The sequence below is a fragment of the Sciurus carolinensis genome, chromosome 14 (assembly GCF_902686445.1).
Source record: "Sciurus carolinensis chromosome 14, mSciCar1.2, whole genome shotgun sequence".
Classification (NCBI taxonomy): Eukaryota; Metazoa; Chordata; class Mammalia; order Rodentia; family Sciuridae; genus Sciurus; species Sciurus carolinensis.
Genome location: NC_062226.1, coordinates 56,251,729 through 56,269,057, shown reverse-complemented (window position 1 = coordinate 56,269,057; position 17,329 = coordinate 56,251,729). Strand labels below are relative to the sequence as shown.

The following is a 17,329-nucleotide window of genomic DNA, read 5'->3' as shown; positions in this document are numbered from 1 at the left end:
TTAATGTTTTATGAAATAACATAGCAAATTATATAAAAAAAATAAATCCTTTCTGTGACCTATAAATAAAAATCATCTGGAATGACTATCTTCAGCTCTGTAAGTATGCAGGGGGAAAAAGCCAACATTTTAAAGGACATAGCTTATGTCCACCGAAGAAAACTTTAAAAATACACAAGAAAATTAATAATGTATATTATTGAAGAATCAATTTTATGGTAACAACTTTGCTCCCAGAATGTCCAGAGCACTGGGTCTTAGAATCCTCTGGACTGTTTTTACAATGCAGATTACTGGGCCTACTCACAGAAACCCTAGAAAAGGACCAGCAAGGGTGAGGCACTAGCATGTGTGCCACATAATCTTTCCATGCACTGAAGTTTGAGCATCTTCTATCAAAGAGATGCATTTCAGAAAATAACTGTATACTTTTTAAAGCGAAATTCCTTATTGAAGTATTACTTTATTTAAGAAATATGCCCATTTGGGCCAGGTGCAGTGGTGTATGCCTAACCCAGAGGCTCAGGAGGCTGAGGCAGAAGGATCATGAGTTCCAAGTCAGCCTTAGCAATTTAGTGAGACCCTAAGCAACTCAGTGAAACCCTGTCTCTAAATAAAATATAAAAAAGGGCTGGGGATGTGGCTCAGTGGCCAAGTGACCTGGGTTCAATCCCCAGTATCAAAAAAAAAAAAAAAATTAAAAAAAATGCTCATTTGAAATTCAATTTAAAGAAATACAAACCTCTAAATAAAATTGGACATCTTTTAAATTAGTGTCTAAGTGATCTTATTCTTGGTCAATTCAACTATGGTCTTTGCTCACATCTGTACATAAACCATTGAAAGATATAAATGCAGTTCCATCTTGGGTCCTCTGGGTTTAGGGATCAATTTGGACACAGTTCTGAAAGAGATCCCTTTGCAACTGAAATGGTAGAACTCACACTTGAATTCAAATCTCTGGACAATCTGGCATTGTGCTGACCTGATATAACTGGACAGAATGTCATATATCAAATTGCAGGTAAGAATGTCTACCTGATATCAATAAAAGTCATTCTAGTCCTTTGAAAAAGGGAAGAATTGTAAAACACAAGGCAAAAAAAAATACCATTTTCCTTCATTTTGAAAGCATATATTTTTGAAAGCATATATATATATATAGGTGTGTGTATATGTATGAATATGTTGTGCACACACATACACACTCAACCTATTTTACTTCAAAGTCTTTCTAATTGTCTTCCTTCCTGCAGTCTTACTCCTACCAGTACATCCCCAACAGTTGCATATGAATGACTTTTTTAAAATACCATTACAGGGCTGGGGATATAGCTTAGTTGGTAGAGTGCTAGCCTTGCAAGCACAAGGCCCTGAGTTCAATTCCCAGTACCTCAAAAAAAATAAAAATAAATAAAAAATATCATTACAGTTATATAACTTCTGAGAAATCTCTAAAAATCTCTCTTCCTGTTGCCTCCAAAATAAAGCCCCAACAATGTCACAAATACATATGGTCCTCATGTGCTTTAGAAGCCAGTCTTGGATCAATCTTTGGCCTCATCTCTAGGTGCATGAAAAAAGCTAAGTATCGCTGGATATATGGAGTTCTTGCTGCAGTGACCTCTGGTGCATTGCCGCATGCTATGGTCTCTGCCTGAAACACTCCTCCTTCGGGCTGGCTGTTCCTTCAACCTTCACACTTATTTCAGAATACATTTTTTTTGGCATCTAAACTTCTTCCAAGGTTCTGGTCCTGTTCAGATTAGATGCCAGTCAGTGACGTCATTCTCTCTTTTCCCCACTACACCATGAACTCCTTTAGGGACAGAAACTGTCTTTTGTGACCAAGATGGCTTAGACTCTCATATGTTAGATACTTAGTAAATATTCCATGAAGGACCAAGGTGGAAGGCTTATTCTAGGTCTCTCAGGCTTCTTTAACTATAAATATTGCTTAATTTTTTTCACATGTTAGCAGTATGAATTTTTAATCAGGTGTCACAATACATAGATATGACTTCTAAGTTAATTTTGTAGAACACACCTTTCAATGTACATTTCAATGAAATAGTTCCTGATTTTTTCACTTATGTCAGTAGTATAAAAAATAAATATAAAAATTCTTATACCACATTGAATTTATATATTTCTCTCTCAACTTCATAACCTCCTTACTGATAACAACAAAGGCCAATAAACAACAATAAATATCAACATATACTTACAAACTAAACCTAAGGACTTTATTTGAGCAGATGCTACATTCTCTGAGTAAGAATTACTTTGAAAGATAACATGATTATTTTGAAGAATAAGGAATTGCCTAATTGTACTAAAATAATGAGTGTGACTGAAAATATATATCTATATAACTTTGTCTCTATCTATCTATCTACGTACACACACATAAAACTTTGCAGTTATATTAAAACTGTCAATCTCCTCCTCCCTAGGACTTATGTAATTATGTATATAGTATTGATTACTAATTATATATCATTTTTAATTTGTGAAAGAAGACTTACTATTGATTGTTGGTTAAAATACAAATATGAAATATTGGATATCTTTTCTCATTTAGATTAAGATATGGGACATAACACTAAGTGTGCTAGTTGTCATAGAACAGTACCTCTTTAATTTTCTTATTAATTTCGCTTCCAAAAAGTAAATAATCATGTGTATAGGAGATAATGTCTATGTATCTTAATGCCTTTTAAACAACTCTAAGAAATGTAGTTGAAAAATCCAACTTTCTCTTAGTAGAATATATAAAATTAGGACCAATTCTGAAATTAGTTAAGATACCTATGTATTCTACTTTTCTAAGTTCTTCTGATCATAAGCTTTCCAATAAGGTATATGTAAGGAAAAAGTATACATATAAATACTATTAAGTTGCATAACTGTGATAATATTTTCTCACAAACTGATAAGAAAAACCATTTTATGGGATCGTGACTATCCCCTTTGGGTTAAGAAAGCATGGTCACCATAGCTATAACTATGAACTTTCGCTCTATCCCTAAGGGTTGGAGCCCTAGGAACAAAGGACTGCTTCTCCTTACCACTGTGTGCAACTCCAGGTATTCCGGGATGGTGGTGCTGGGGGAAAGTGCTCAATCTTGGGGAAGAATCCTGGGGAGATGTAGAGCTGAACAATGGCTTTTCAGGTTTCTTCATAGTAGTTGGAGAAGACATATCTGGAAAAGATGAGGGAAAAATTCAAGCTGCGTGACCTTCTTAAGTGACAAAGGTTCATCTCAACATAACAAGAAATTTCATTTTCCAGCCACTTTGGTATTTTTGTGCTTTGGCTCTTACAAAAATCCAACTGTGTTAGAACTTTAAAATATTGGTCAAACATTCTCTACTGAAAATAACCAAAATTTTTATTTAGATTATCATCAGATTATCATCAGAATCATTCCCACTACTAAAGAAAACTTGAAGTTCTGAAAAATCTAAGTATCATGTTTCTGTTAGCCCTTTGGTTCACATAAAAGTCTTCTTTACCTCACATTTTTTTCTTTGAGTTATATGATTCAGGAGTTGACCAGCTGACTACACTGTGAAAACAAATAAAGGACAATCTGGTGTCCAGCCAAAAAAAAAAACACCTTTGGGTATGCTGGTAAATATATCGTGCATTTGACATTTTATGAAAACTCATTTGCTTGATTAGCAAAAAATAAAATAATTCTTAATTTTCTCACTTTACAAATATTTATTGGGTTCATCTACTTGCCAGATAAAGTGAAGATGTTAAGAAAAATAAAAAGTAATTTCTGCCCTAGGGATGCTCACTGTCAGTGAAGATGGTTGTGATGGCATCTGCTGCTGTAGCCCCAGTCTCAGTGCAGGGACCACAATCACCTCAGCCTCCCCAGGTGAAGGAGGCATCCCCAGTGGTGCCATTTTCAAAAAATGTGGATGGGGCAATATCAACAGAAAGGACATGTTCCAAAAAAGGGAGGTATGAAATATGCAAGAAGTCCAAGTAGCCTGTGGACTGGGAAATAGAGTGATGAAGGGGAGAAGTGACAGGCAGGACCACACAATGAAGGGCTGTGGGTTTCCTGTACTTCCTATCTGAGTGCTTACCCTGATGGGGGAGATGCTATGGATGGGTAAAATATGATTGCAATTACAGTTGAGAGCAATTGTTCCAGAAACTACATGGTGGATGGATTATCCACAATGGACCCAGAAATCATGGAGGTCCATTAAAAAGAAGATATATTATTAATACATGCATTCCATAATTACTATAGAAGGCCTAATTTATACCAGACACTGAACCAGTTTCTGGGACAAATGGCAAACTGTATTTACTTTCATCTTCTACAAAGCTTAAAATCCAGTGGAAGTAAAACTGAATTACAATATAGTGTACAATGTGCTGTATTTAAGGCTTCCTTCATTCATTCTCTAGATATTTAACACTGCCAAAAGATAGATCATGAGAGATTGAAAAAAGAGTGGGGACAAAGGTAATGCAATCCATAATTAAACAGATTAAGTCAGTTAAATGAATAACTAATGTGGAAGGTCACCATCTCAGGTGACTATGAGATTGCATCACGCAGTTAGTTGGAAAAGGGAATTCAGCAGGAACCTCTCATTAGTAGGAGAGATGACCCTGAGTTTAACATCTTGATTAATGCTGATTTTTATGGAGGTTTACAAATTTGTTAAAATGTTCTAACAATGAGAGGAACTATAAAATATGTATTTTGTTATAACATTTTTAAATATATGCACAAATACATAGGATACTAATAGATTCTCCTGAACCTATCATTGAACTTCAGCAATTAGCCACTCAGGGCCAATCTTATTTCATCTTTACTCCATTCTACACTTCTACCCGCTGCATTATTTTGAAGCAAATCCCAGATATCATAAAATTTCACCTCTAAATAGTTCTGTGCATATCTTTAAAACAAATCTTTATTAGAAGAGGGAAAAAAATCGAAACTGCATGACACATATAAATATATACAATTAGCGTTTTCAATTAGGAATGTTTTTAATGAGAAAAGATAAAGATCTCATAGTGCTATCAAGGTGAGAAACTAGTTATAACTGTGATTTTATCATTTGAAAAATTACCTAAATTCTAGGAAAGACATCCAATAAAGTTAGATATGTGTTTTCATCCTGCTGGCAGAATGGCTATGATCCTAAAGACAGTAGATGTCACAGTCCACAAAAAGTGACAGGTGCACTTGTAGCTGTAAGATATAATTTGTAACTAACTGGCTGCACCTAACCTATTGGAACTTTGATGAGTCAAAGAACTCTTTCCTTTTCTTTCTCAAAAAGAAAAATGAAAGAAACTGCTTATAAAACCACAGCAATTAATGCTGCTATAGATATAAAGAAAAAAACTAATAAACCAAAGTTTAAATAATAGAAAAAGGAAGTCAAGTTATTCAGCTAAGTTATTTTCAAAATATCAAAAAATAACACTCATGGGTTGGGGTTGTGGCTCAGTGGAAGAGTGCTTGCTGAGCATGTATGAGGCAATGGGTTTGCTTCTCAGTGCCATATAAAAATAAATAAATAAAATAAAGGTATCATGTCCATCTATAACTAAAAAAAAAATTAAAAAAAATAACACATTTCACTTTAAGGTCTAAGATTTTAAGTAGTAATAACACAAATACAGGTTTTGCCTACTGGAAATTAAACCATAGCTATGTAGACTCCATTTCACTCCTTACAGTAGGGATGATACCGTAAGTTTACATTCTGAATATTTAATTTGAAATTAACTCTTAGGAAAAGAACTGGTAACTTATTATTGACATGCTTATGCTTACCTGTGCTCAAATACAAATTTCATATAAAATAAACCTGTATAGATCAGTTTGTAAAAACTCCTTAATATAAATAATATAGCAAGATATATATCATTTAAAAATAAGTGCAATCAGAGCCTGGGAAGCAGAACAGTGTCATTGTAGTTATGTCATTTCTTTTCTTTCTTCCTGTTTTTTTTTTTCTTTTTTAAAGTTATGTCATTTCTGAATTAAGGCAATTCCAGCTACTGCCACTATATCAGAATGTTCATTAAACCCAGTCAACTTCCCAGGAGTTCCTTTGTGTAGAGGGCATGTAAATCAAGGATGTCTGTACAGAAGTTCAAGCATAAAGGCAACTATGTAATTTTTAATTTATAAAATTTTGAAATTTTCTTGACCAAAATGATTCACTTGACTTTACTGGGTAATTGTTATGGGTCTGTTTATTTTTCTGGTCCTCTTTCAAGCTCGAACCTGACAACTGGAATACCCTCATGTTCAGAACACACGAAGACTACAGAGGCCAGCACGGCAGAAACAGAATGACATTCACTGTTCACAATGTAAAAGGCCCACAGCTGTCTTTCTTAAACAGTCAAAGTAACTTAGAATAGTAAAAATAAAAATGGGAAGGTCCATTGGCCAAACTAAAAGGCTCTGCTTTAGAAACAGGTAAAGAATGGTGAACCAGAATGTGAGCTCCATTGCTTTTGTTTTCCCATTAAATGAAATTAATTCTGGGCCCATTAGTCAATAAAGAAATACTGCTACGCAGCATGTAAAAGGCACTATGCTAAGTACTTGCAGAGACACAAAAGTGAATCCCCTCTCAAAGAGCAAAACAACTCTCTGGACTGAAGAGAGAATAAAAGGTCAATTATGTGGGGGAATCAAGGGTAGAGTTGCTAGCCACTACGTTTTAACCATGAACCCAAATAGTACTGTTTGGATTTTAATTTTGTTTTGAAATTCTGCATCTAATAGACTTCTAACCTAAAAAATGATATCATTTCTATTTTCAAAGCACTCCTATGCTACAGAAAAAAAAAATTTGAGGAATAAATATATAGAAGAGATGATTTTCAGTGCCCTTTCTGTGAAGAAAAACAAGGGCCATGCTATGCACAATCTGCTGTCCTTCAAGCAGGAAGAATAATACATAAACAGATTAAAGTAAAAATAAGCTGAATAATAAAACTGAGTAATACATAAATATATAATAAGTTGAATGATAATACATAAATAATAATGCATAAGTTGAATAATACATAAGATAAGGAAGTTGAAGAGAGAAGCAAGATGGTAAGAAAGGAATTAGCTGATATTTCTGTTGGTAGGAAGAAGGCAGGAATTGCTAATGGCTGATAAGAAGGAAAGAAATTTAAATTCTATTTAGAAAGAAATGAAGTGTAAGTGCAGTGGTTTCAGAATGGAAAAACTTTCCCCAAACTTGATTCTTTTCTGTTCTTGTAAATTTCACTAGGCCTCTCCATTCACACACAGTTGAATCAAGAATGTTCTTTCTAGTAGTCTCCTTCAGGTCTTCCTCATCATGGTCTACTACCAAAACTTTACTTGAAATTATATTCCTCAAATAGTATCTTTCTCATATTAAGATCTGTCATGGTGCCACATTTTAGTATAACTTTTTCCTTGTCAATATATTTTATTTAAACTTTAGCTAATTGTCATACAGTCCTCTTAGGGGGCAGGAGGAATGTGCTTGTAACTCTCTGCCCTTCCTTGTCTATGACCTTCCTTTAGGTTGGAAAAACTGTATCTTTATACTCTTATTCTAGGCTGAACAATATTTAATCCATTGAACAAACTTATTTTCTCCTCAAGTAACCCCTTCTGGGAAAGTTTGAGCTCTAGATTTCATTAATAACCTTGTGTTTAAATCTTAAATTGCTGGGTGATTTTTCATTAGTTTTTTTTTTACTTGTTCCATCCTTTATATAGACTCTTTTCAAAACACTGACTATCAGCTGGACACAGTGGCGGATGCCTAGAATTCCAACTACTCAGGAGACTGGGGTAGGAGAATCACAAGTTCAAAGCCAGCCTCAGCAATTTAGCGAGGCCCTAAACAACTTAGTGAGTCCCTGTCCCAAAATAAAAAATAAAAAGGGCTGGGAAGTGACTCAGTGGTTAAGTGCCCCTGAGTTCAATCCGTGGTACCAAAACAAAACAAACAAATAAAAAACAACTGATTACCTTCTATGGAAGATGATTTTTATCAAAGACACAAAAAGTTGTGGAAACTAGAAGATAATACTACTTGGAAAGAGAATGAAAAAATACTCTAGGATTGAAAGAAAAGTGGAAGAGGTAAAACAGGCCCTAGGTCTAGGTAGCATATTTTATAATCTCCCACATGAGCAAGAAACTATATAGTGAAGTGATAGCTAATGGTATAGGAAGACAAAACAACCATAGCCAGTGAACCTTAAAACGTGTTTCATGAATAAAAGTCTCCAGATGAGACAGAGTGGAATGTAAAGCAAAAAAAAAAAAAAAAAAAAAAAATCAAAATCAACTACCAAGTGTCCAAAAAATAAGAGTAACTATGGCTATGAATAAGGGTCTAGCAAGTAAGCAAGACTACCTGGACCCTGTTCTGATGAGGCTTCTAGTCAGGAGAGAAGGTAGATGTTAAAGACAAAAGTTCATTAAACAAAAGCAATTGCAATAATGGTATACTGTAGAAGGAGTCTTAATGACAGAGGATTAGAGAGGCTAATATTTTTTAAAAGGTTCACATTGATGGTGCGATTTTTCAGCATCCACACCTGTGCTCAGATTTATACATGGACAATTAATTATGACTTTCAAAACAATTGTACAGTGAAATATAGAATAATAGATCACCAACCAAGAAAAAATTCAAATAAGCTACTGACAGAAGTTGGTTCATCCAGATTTAAGTTTATCTTTAAATAAGTATTTTGCAAAAGCAAGTTATCCTATGATTGTTACTAGCTATGCTCTGATTTTCTTTTGGCACTGTAACATATATACATCCTAAGCCCTGATGTGTCATTCATTTCACAGCATCACTTCAAAGAGATAAAGGCTTACCCAAATAAAGAGTTAGATCAACTCATCTCCCAACAAGGTAATTTCATCTACAAAAGAAGAGAGCTGCAGTGGAACACAGCGTATGTACTCCACTCATCGGCAGCTTGCACAAATGGCGCTCCAGATGTATATCTGCTCAAGTCAGCCCAAGGCAACAATTTTGATCAATTCTAATGTGATAAAATGCTGCAGGGAAAGTGTGCAGAAACGTGTTTACGTCAGCCCTTAATTAAACTGTTGTTCACTTCCAAAGAACCTTAGGAAACACTAATGAGACATGAGTTTTGGCAATTTCTTCATCAAAGCAAAGACCCCTTCCTCAGTCTGTAGCAGCCTGTCATCCAAGTCGCTCCCGGGATAAATGTCACATGGCACTCCAATCAGTTAGCCACCTGTTAGTGGAACTTCACTGAAGTCAACTAGTGATCTAGGGCAAGCTCAAACAGCCACCTTAACACCTGCCTGTCTGGGACACCTGCTCCTTTTTCACATATAGTGGAGCAATATGTTAGCTTTTCCAATATGTTTGCATAGATTAAGGTTACAAATCAGATTTCTATAGCCTACACAGAAAACATAATTTTCTTCCTACAATAATTCCTATGCTTCTTCCCCATAACCCTTATAATTTATAACTGCTTCGAATTAATTATGTAAGAGCATACAAGAAATCTTGAATCTCTGGAAGCTATTATTTTTAGCATACCATAATACTGAATTAAAATATACTAACAACCATGCCAATCTTATGATTTAACCACAAACATATTCCTATCTAGCTAACAAAGAAGTAAAATCGTCTCAAAATATTTTAAAAGTCCAATTCTTTTAGATTTTCCTAAGTTACCTTCCTTATTTACAAGCCATACTTAAAAACATCTTTAAACAGACCATATAAATACAAGTCAACATTTGCTGGCTTATCTTATTTACTAGTATTTAACTTTAAGGTTTGTTTTATTGCTGAGTGCTTAAAAATCTATCATCATTATTAAAAATATCTGTTTTTCACATTATTAAGCTGCAGAACATTTTGCAGGATCACCATTACCACCTCCTGCCCCACTTTTTATTTTCCAGAAGAAAAATCAAGGTGCAATAGAAACGGTTGGGAAACGTTTTTCTGGAGCACAGGGTACTGGGGATTGAATCCAGGGTCACTTAACCCCTGAGCCACATCCCTAGCCCTTTTTATATTTTATTTAGAGATGGGGACTCACTAAGTTGCTTAGAGCCTCGCTAAGTTGCTGAGGCTGGCTTTGAACTAGCGATCCTCCTGCCTCAGGCTCCTGAGAGCCACTGGGATTGTAGGTGTGTGCCACCATGCCCAGCTAGTTGGGAAACTTTTGTTAACTGACCCTCTGGTATGATAGAGACCAGAATATGACACATACCAGAGGAGGAAAGCACATATGTGGGAACATTTAGCTCAGAGAGGACACAACAAGATTACAATTACATTGATAAGTCATACTTGTCAATAGTTTTGGGCATAGTTTTCCAGATTTCTTTATTGTTTGGGCTTTCATAGGTTTTAGACTTTTATAGGTTTTTAAAGAGTTTATGGGGGCTGGGGAGATAGCTCAGACAGTGGAGTGCTTGCCTTGTAAGCACAAGGCCCTGGGTTCGATCCCCAGCACCCAAAAAAAAAAAAAAAAAAAAAAGACCAGCACCCAAAAAAAAAAAAGAGTTTATGGTTTTACAAAATCTCTGAAAATTGAGAATCTCTACAGAGACCAAATTCATTGTTGGATGAAGACAAAGGCAGTCAACATTTCTGTTACTCCATTCAAAATGTCCAAGGGATGCACAGCATTAAAAGTGAAAATGAGCTTTGGGTAAATTGGGGTACTCTGTTTCCCATTAATATGTTGAGTAGAAGCTGGAAGACAATATAAAAAAGATGAACTATCTGCATAAAACGATGTCATTTAAAATAAATGAGAGGCCACCAAATCAAGTGTACAGGATGAATTTTTGAGCTGAAATTTGATCTTTTGCTTTGGGTCACAAATCTAGAGTCAATCTTGAGGCAAGGAAACAGCTTGGGCTCTGTGCCCAGAGGACAAGGAGAAGGCAGAGAAGATACTCTGCCAATGAAATGCTGAAAGAGATCCGGGTTTCTTTTCCTGTTTTTGCTTTGGGGTAGATAATGTTGAGGAGAGGAAAGTTACAGGTTATTTACACTGGTATTAATGTGATGTGAAATATTACAATTATCATGGCTACTTTAAGGCAGAGTCTCTTGTTTTGCCTGCCTGTTACCTCAGATCCCAGCCCAAAGCTTTGATGTATATATATTTTTAGTGGTTTCCCTGTGGAGATTGACAATGATCTTTACTTTAGCAAGTTTCATCCATAGGTAAAGGGTTGATGTCAGGGAGTGTACCCTGGAGGAGGAAGAAAAGAGAGAGAAACCAAGAAGACTATGCCTTTATTTAAAAGCTTTGCACTATCCCCTAGGTACTAATTCAATTTCTCCATTTCCTTCACAGTATAATGGAGCTAGCCAGGCACATGGAGAGAGAAGATGTGGTATGATCCCTGGTGGCTTAAATGAAATATAAATGACAAGAAAGAGATGCAATGATGGAGTCCAAGGCCATAGGGACTGTTCTATAAACACAGTTCAGAGGACATGCTTCAAAATTTCTTATAGAGCCAAATGCTACATTTAAATTATTGTTCATATGATGGGGGAGTTAAGTCATTCATGTACTGCTAGTGGGAATGTAAATTGATAAGACTTTTCTGGATTCTATGTCAATATTTATCAAAAGCCTTAGCAATGGACATAAGATTTAACTCAGTAATTCTACAGTAGGAATGTAATTATTCCTTTCACAAAATTTCATCAAACTTTTATTTGATGAAAAGGAATAGACAGGAATGAACTAATAAGATTAGGCACAAAGATTTGTGAGCAATAGTGTCCACTGCAATTTTATAATATAAAAAGTTCAGAAAATTACTTTAAAAATCCATGAGTGAAGTAGATATTCAAAAATTACAGTATAGCCAAAGATGGTATATTATATAGTCATTATAAAGCAGAAACCAAATGATATGATAAAATGCCATTATACTGTAAGTGAAAGAAAAAAATATATAACAATAGTATATTTCAGAAGCCCAAATCAGTGAAAAATTACAGGAATCATAATTGAATACATAGAAAATGAAGAGGAAAAAAATCAGAAAAACTGACTTTCACATGATAGAGTCTCATATTAACAGAAGTTAATCAGTCAAATATCAACAGGAGTGATATCCATGTGATGGATTTATAAGTAATTTTATTCTTATTTATATTAGATGAATTTTCCAAATTCCCCACAAATAACTATTACATTCATCATAATGAATTATAAAATACATATTTCGGGGATAAAAACACTGCTTGTAGCCCTATAGAATATTATAAATAATTCCCAATATTGGGTTGACAATACTGGATCTTGTTATGTGTCCAACATTATACCATTTGAAGAAAGTACCTTGTGCTGCAAAGAGGTAAACAGACATGCTTAAAAGTAACTCTTGCAATTTAGCTGGCTAAAGATAAAGCAATGTCTTATTGAAAATAGAATGAGGAAAAGAGAATGAATATCTGTTTCTAAGGATACTTTTAGATATAAAATTTTGTGATTGTGTGGCAAATATGAATATGTCCTTCCCACACACTTCAAGTTAACAAAAAGCTCTGAATGTTATAACAAGACATATGGACTTAATCCCACTACAGTAGTTTGATGGTGATGCCAGATGATTCAAAAAATAATTAGCTGCCGTCTTAAGAAAGTAGCTCCATATATGTGTGTGTATACATATATATATATATGTGTGTGTGTGTGTGTGCATATATATTTACTTTTATCACACTCTAAAATAACTCTAGGAAAATGGCAAGCTACATTTAGAGGAGATAAGATGTCATCTTCAATTGGAGTTCTCAACCATTTTTTAATTTTTGTAAATGAAATCAGTTCTCTTAAAGGAGAAAGTATGGTAGTCTTTGTGTTAAATAAATGGATTCCTACTTTAAACATTGAGTTATCTCATTGTAATTATCTTGAGTGTATTACTGTATTATTCAGCAACTTGAAACATTTTATGATGGCTGAAGTTTCTCTCTTGCAGTATGTTTTAACCTAAGCACAGTTAAGTAGCACGTTACTACAAGTCTCTTTTTTATCACATCTCTATAAAAAAGGTCTCCAGGCTACACCTACACCCAATACAAAGTTAAAGCTCAAACCCCTTTGAAGCTCACAAACACCTTTCTGAGACAGTTTAAAAAAAAAAAGATCCTTTGAATAATGAAGAACAGTGCTAAAAAAAAAATAATAATGAACAAATGAAACTGCTTCTTAAAAACATTTCAAAATGCTTTTGTCCGTTAGCAATTTCATTTTAATAGACAGACAATGATAAAGTGTCTTGAGTAATGTCAGTAAATGTAATTTGAAAGGGGAAAAAAAACACCAAACAATTATGCAGGATTGGGAGTATATTTTAGTCACTTATTAAACATCAGCATAGGTAAATAGCTGCTATTCGCCCTGCCTCTGGGGAAAACCTCTTAGCTATGGAGGCTTATTAGTGTTAAGCATCTGAGAGCCATGGACTATAAAATAAAATCAATACCGTAACCTTAACTGTAAAAGTCAGAAAGATACTGGAAGAGTTCTAATTTAACAAGATTACAGATGAGTTTTTAGAGGAGAACATTTGGGAAAAAGCCATGCATTTAGAAACATTTATGCTACTAGACATCTCAAGGTTTCTGTTATACTAAGGCTGTTGTTGCCCACACTACTAACAGTTAGGGTTGATTTAACTCATGTGTTACTTCAGTGAGTTTACAGGAAGGTCCTAGAAATGATCTGGAACTTATTTCAAATAAAATCATTAAACTAAGGTAGTAACTAATTGCTTGAGAACAATTATGATTTGATGTGGTTTAGCAAGGCAGAAAAAAAATCATGAAAATTTGAAGGTTGTCAGTTTAACAGTTCAATGCAAATATGATTACTCTGCATCATGATCTGTTTCTCTTAATGGAAAAGTAGTCAAAACTGGCATAAATTGTAGTGTTTAAGCTCAACCTAAATCTGTATTTTTCCTCCAACAAATGTAAATGATGAAAAAAAAAAGAACATCCTGTCAATGAAATTACTACGATGGCATATTTATTATCCTAATGGTTTTAGAAATCACATGAAATTGATCAGTAACAAAACCTCTATTTAGTAATGGACCAATTACATTTGTGAGATAATGTCAATGAAATAGAATATTGTCACAGGATAATGGTCTCCTATTGCTATGTCCCTAGTCATTTAGAGAAAAATAAATGTTGCCGTCTGGCTGAGTCATTTGTTTTCAAAGTAGGAGACACTGATACCATAACAAGGTTCTGTTATAATAACTCAATCTCTATCAATCATTTGTTGTAACAGAACGGTGCAGGACAGGACATGCACTTTTGAGAAATGTACATTCCTCAGGTATAAGGTAAAATATACGGTGCCTGCAAGTACATAAACAGTCTTATTATTTTGTTATTCAATCAGAGTGTTTAAAATAAACATTTAAAAGGTAATTTAAGAAATGGTAAACCTTCTGAATTTTCAAAAAGTTCCATGTTAATGAAAGCTTAGCTGAGGACAGGATGGGTATCCCTTAAACAAAATGCTTGGAATAAGAAGTGTTTTAGACGTCAGATTTTTTTCAAGGTTTGGAATATTTGCATATACATAATTAGATATCTTAGGGATAGGAGCCCCCATAATGAGGTATCTTTGGAGATAGGTGTAAATTTCACATACACCTTATACATATCCTGAAGGTAGGTTTATACTACATTTTTTAGTGTACATGCATTTAGTCTGTAGCCCAAAACGTGAGATCAGGTGTGGAATTTTCTACTTGTGGCAACATGTTGGTGCCCAAAAAGTTTCTGATTTTTGGATTAGGAATTATTGAAAATTATAAAATTCCTTGACTGCAATTGATCTAAAAATCTACACTGTTGGAACACTAAGGAACTTCAGTATCTAACACTGTTATCTTACACCTGGGAAAACTCTAAGCATTATCAGCACGGATAATGATTGGTTTAATAAGCTGTAAAATGGAATTTTAAACAGGTTTTAAAAACAAAAATAAATGTAAACTTAGCTAATCACCTGACTGTAAGTGTTCAATAAACGGTAGCCACAAATAGCAACAGAATCTTGTTTACCTCATTTACATGTACTTGCTGAACACAATTTTAAATTTATGTGGTTTCTTCAACAAATTAATGATACAGGAAAAGGGAAAAGGTAGCCAGTATAGGGTAAACAGTATAGATACATAGACTATGTCTGAATTCTCATTCAAAAGAATAACCTTCAAGATAGTCTGGGAAATTAGAACTTTTTTTTTTTTGGAAATTAGAACTTATATGGGTTATACTAAGAAACTATTATATTTTTTAAATTGATAATGGTACTGTATGTAAAAAATTCTTTGTTAGAAATATTTATATGCAAATGGCATAATCCACTTAAAAATAGTTTTTAAAAGCTGGAAGACAGAAAATGAATTAAGATTGGCAAAATATTGTTAACAGTTAGGTGAGGTACATGTTCTACAATTTACATTTTTCTCTACTTTCCATAGCAAAAACTTTCAAAAATTGAGCTTAGCCATTCATTTTACATTAGCTCTTCTCCACATTTATCCATCAAAAGCATTCTTATTTGCAATATTTTTAGTTCATAACTGCTCATATATTTATATATAAATATATAAGATATTTATATGTATTTAAGCAGTATAAGTATATATAAATATGTATCAAATATGTATTTATGCAAATACATATAAATATATTTATATATATGAATCATTGTAAAAACAGTATAATATAAATGTATATATACCTGTATATATATCATCTTGAGTTTTTTGTTTTGACAATTTTTTCAGAACTCTGAAAATGAAAAATTTCACTTCAGTTCTCCCATTCTAGTTCTGCAAGGTCTAACACACTCTACCATGAAGCTTTTAAGGAAAACTGTCCATCTACTGAGACTTGTGAAGTGGTGGTAAATTCTGTTAGTCTACTTCTCCCTACATAGATAAGTTTACTTACCGATTCTCTAGGGAGATTATAGTATAACAGAAAACATTAGCTTTTAAAAAAGAAAACCTAGGCTCTGCAATTAGTTACCTAGACACTGGACAAGACAACCTCTCTGATCCTTGGACTGCCTAGCTGTAAAATAAGGAGTCTGAATTATGTCTCACTACTATATATGATACTGATATTCTAACAACAAAAAACACACCTGTTTTCCAAACTACTGCAAAATAAGCTTACACATGAAATCAAAGGATTTGAAATAAAAACCTTTTATTATGCCATGGAACTCTGTATGACACACTGTGACAGTCTCCACTGGATTTCTGATGTTCCTATTTTAATCTGTATTCCATCAGTCCAGAGACCCAGTATTACAAAGAAAGTTATTAGCAAATACTAATTTGCTATTTTGGTTTTTCTAAAAATGCTGTATTTTCAAATTAAGGCTCCAGAGCACAGATATAAGTGAGTACAGCTTTTCCATATTAATCAGTATCGACCCTTCAAATATATACACTAGTTTGCCCCACCCAGAATCAGATCACATGAAATGAGGACAGATATTTGTTAATTAGCAGGCAACATAAGGAATTCTGATGAAAGCCTTCACCAACAATTTAATGTTTTCCTTCTGCTTCAAAGATGCTCATATGATTTTTTTTTTTCAATGTTAGCAGTGTAGCTGAAGAGAATAATATACACCCCGGTGGAAGTAACCCTGAAGTTTACTTTTCCAATGTCATGAAGTACATGGAAATTCTAGACTTCTGATTTTTTTGTAAAAAGAAGCTCAACTAGGAAACTTAAAAATTGTACTTATATATTAAACTCAAACCAGCTCTTCACATTTATTTGCCCCCCCTCCAAAGGACTTGTATCTCTGTTTTACCTCTTGCTCAAAAATTGGACATTTGCTACTTGATCCTGTGATATGAACTCTAGGAATTTAAGGAATTGTTGTTTGACCCGCTCCACAAAGGCAGGTTTAAAAGTCCTTCCAGCAAGGTTACTGTTGCCCTGCTGTTCTCCAGGACCCCACGGAATGCTAGTGGCTCCCAGACAGCAGTCACTCAACCTCTGAGAAAGTCACTTATGCACTCTGCTCCCATAGCCCAGGAGAAACCTCCAGGTTATGTCATTTATCAGATGAGGCTGGATTTGAGCACTGTTTCCCAACATCTGAACCTTGTGTTCCCTGTGGATTTTTCCACGGAAATAAAAGGTTCTGAAGTCACAAATTTAATAAACATGTTCATTCAGTTAGCAGTCACTCCTGGATAATCACAGTACACAGTAGTGT

At 34.2% G+C, this 17,329-nt stretch overlaps 1 protein-coding gene across 7 annotated transcripts in view; it reads right to left on the bottom strand.

The window, feature by feature from the left end:
- Positions 1-17,329, bottom strand: part of Nfib (nuclear factor I B) — a 214,947-nt gene that overhangs the window by 32,368 nt on the left and 165,250 nt on the right. For all 7 annotated transcript variants that reach the window (XM_047524578.1, XM_047524579.1, XM_047524581.1 and 4 more), the window contains exon 7: positions 3,072-3,206. In XM_047524578.1, the coding sequence (XP_047380534.1) occupies positions 3,072-3,206 (135 nt within the window). The remainder of the gene's footprint in view (positions 1-3,071; positions 3,207-17,329) is intronic.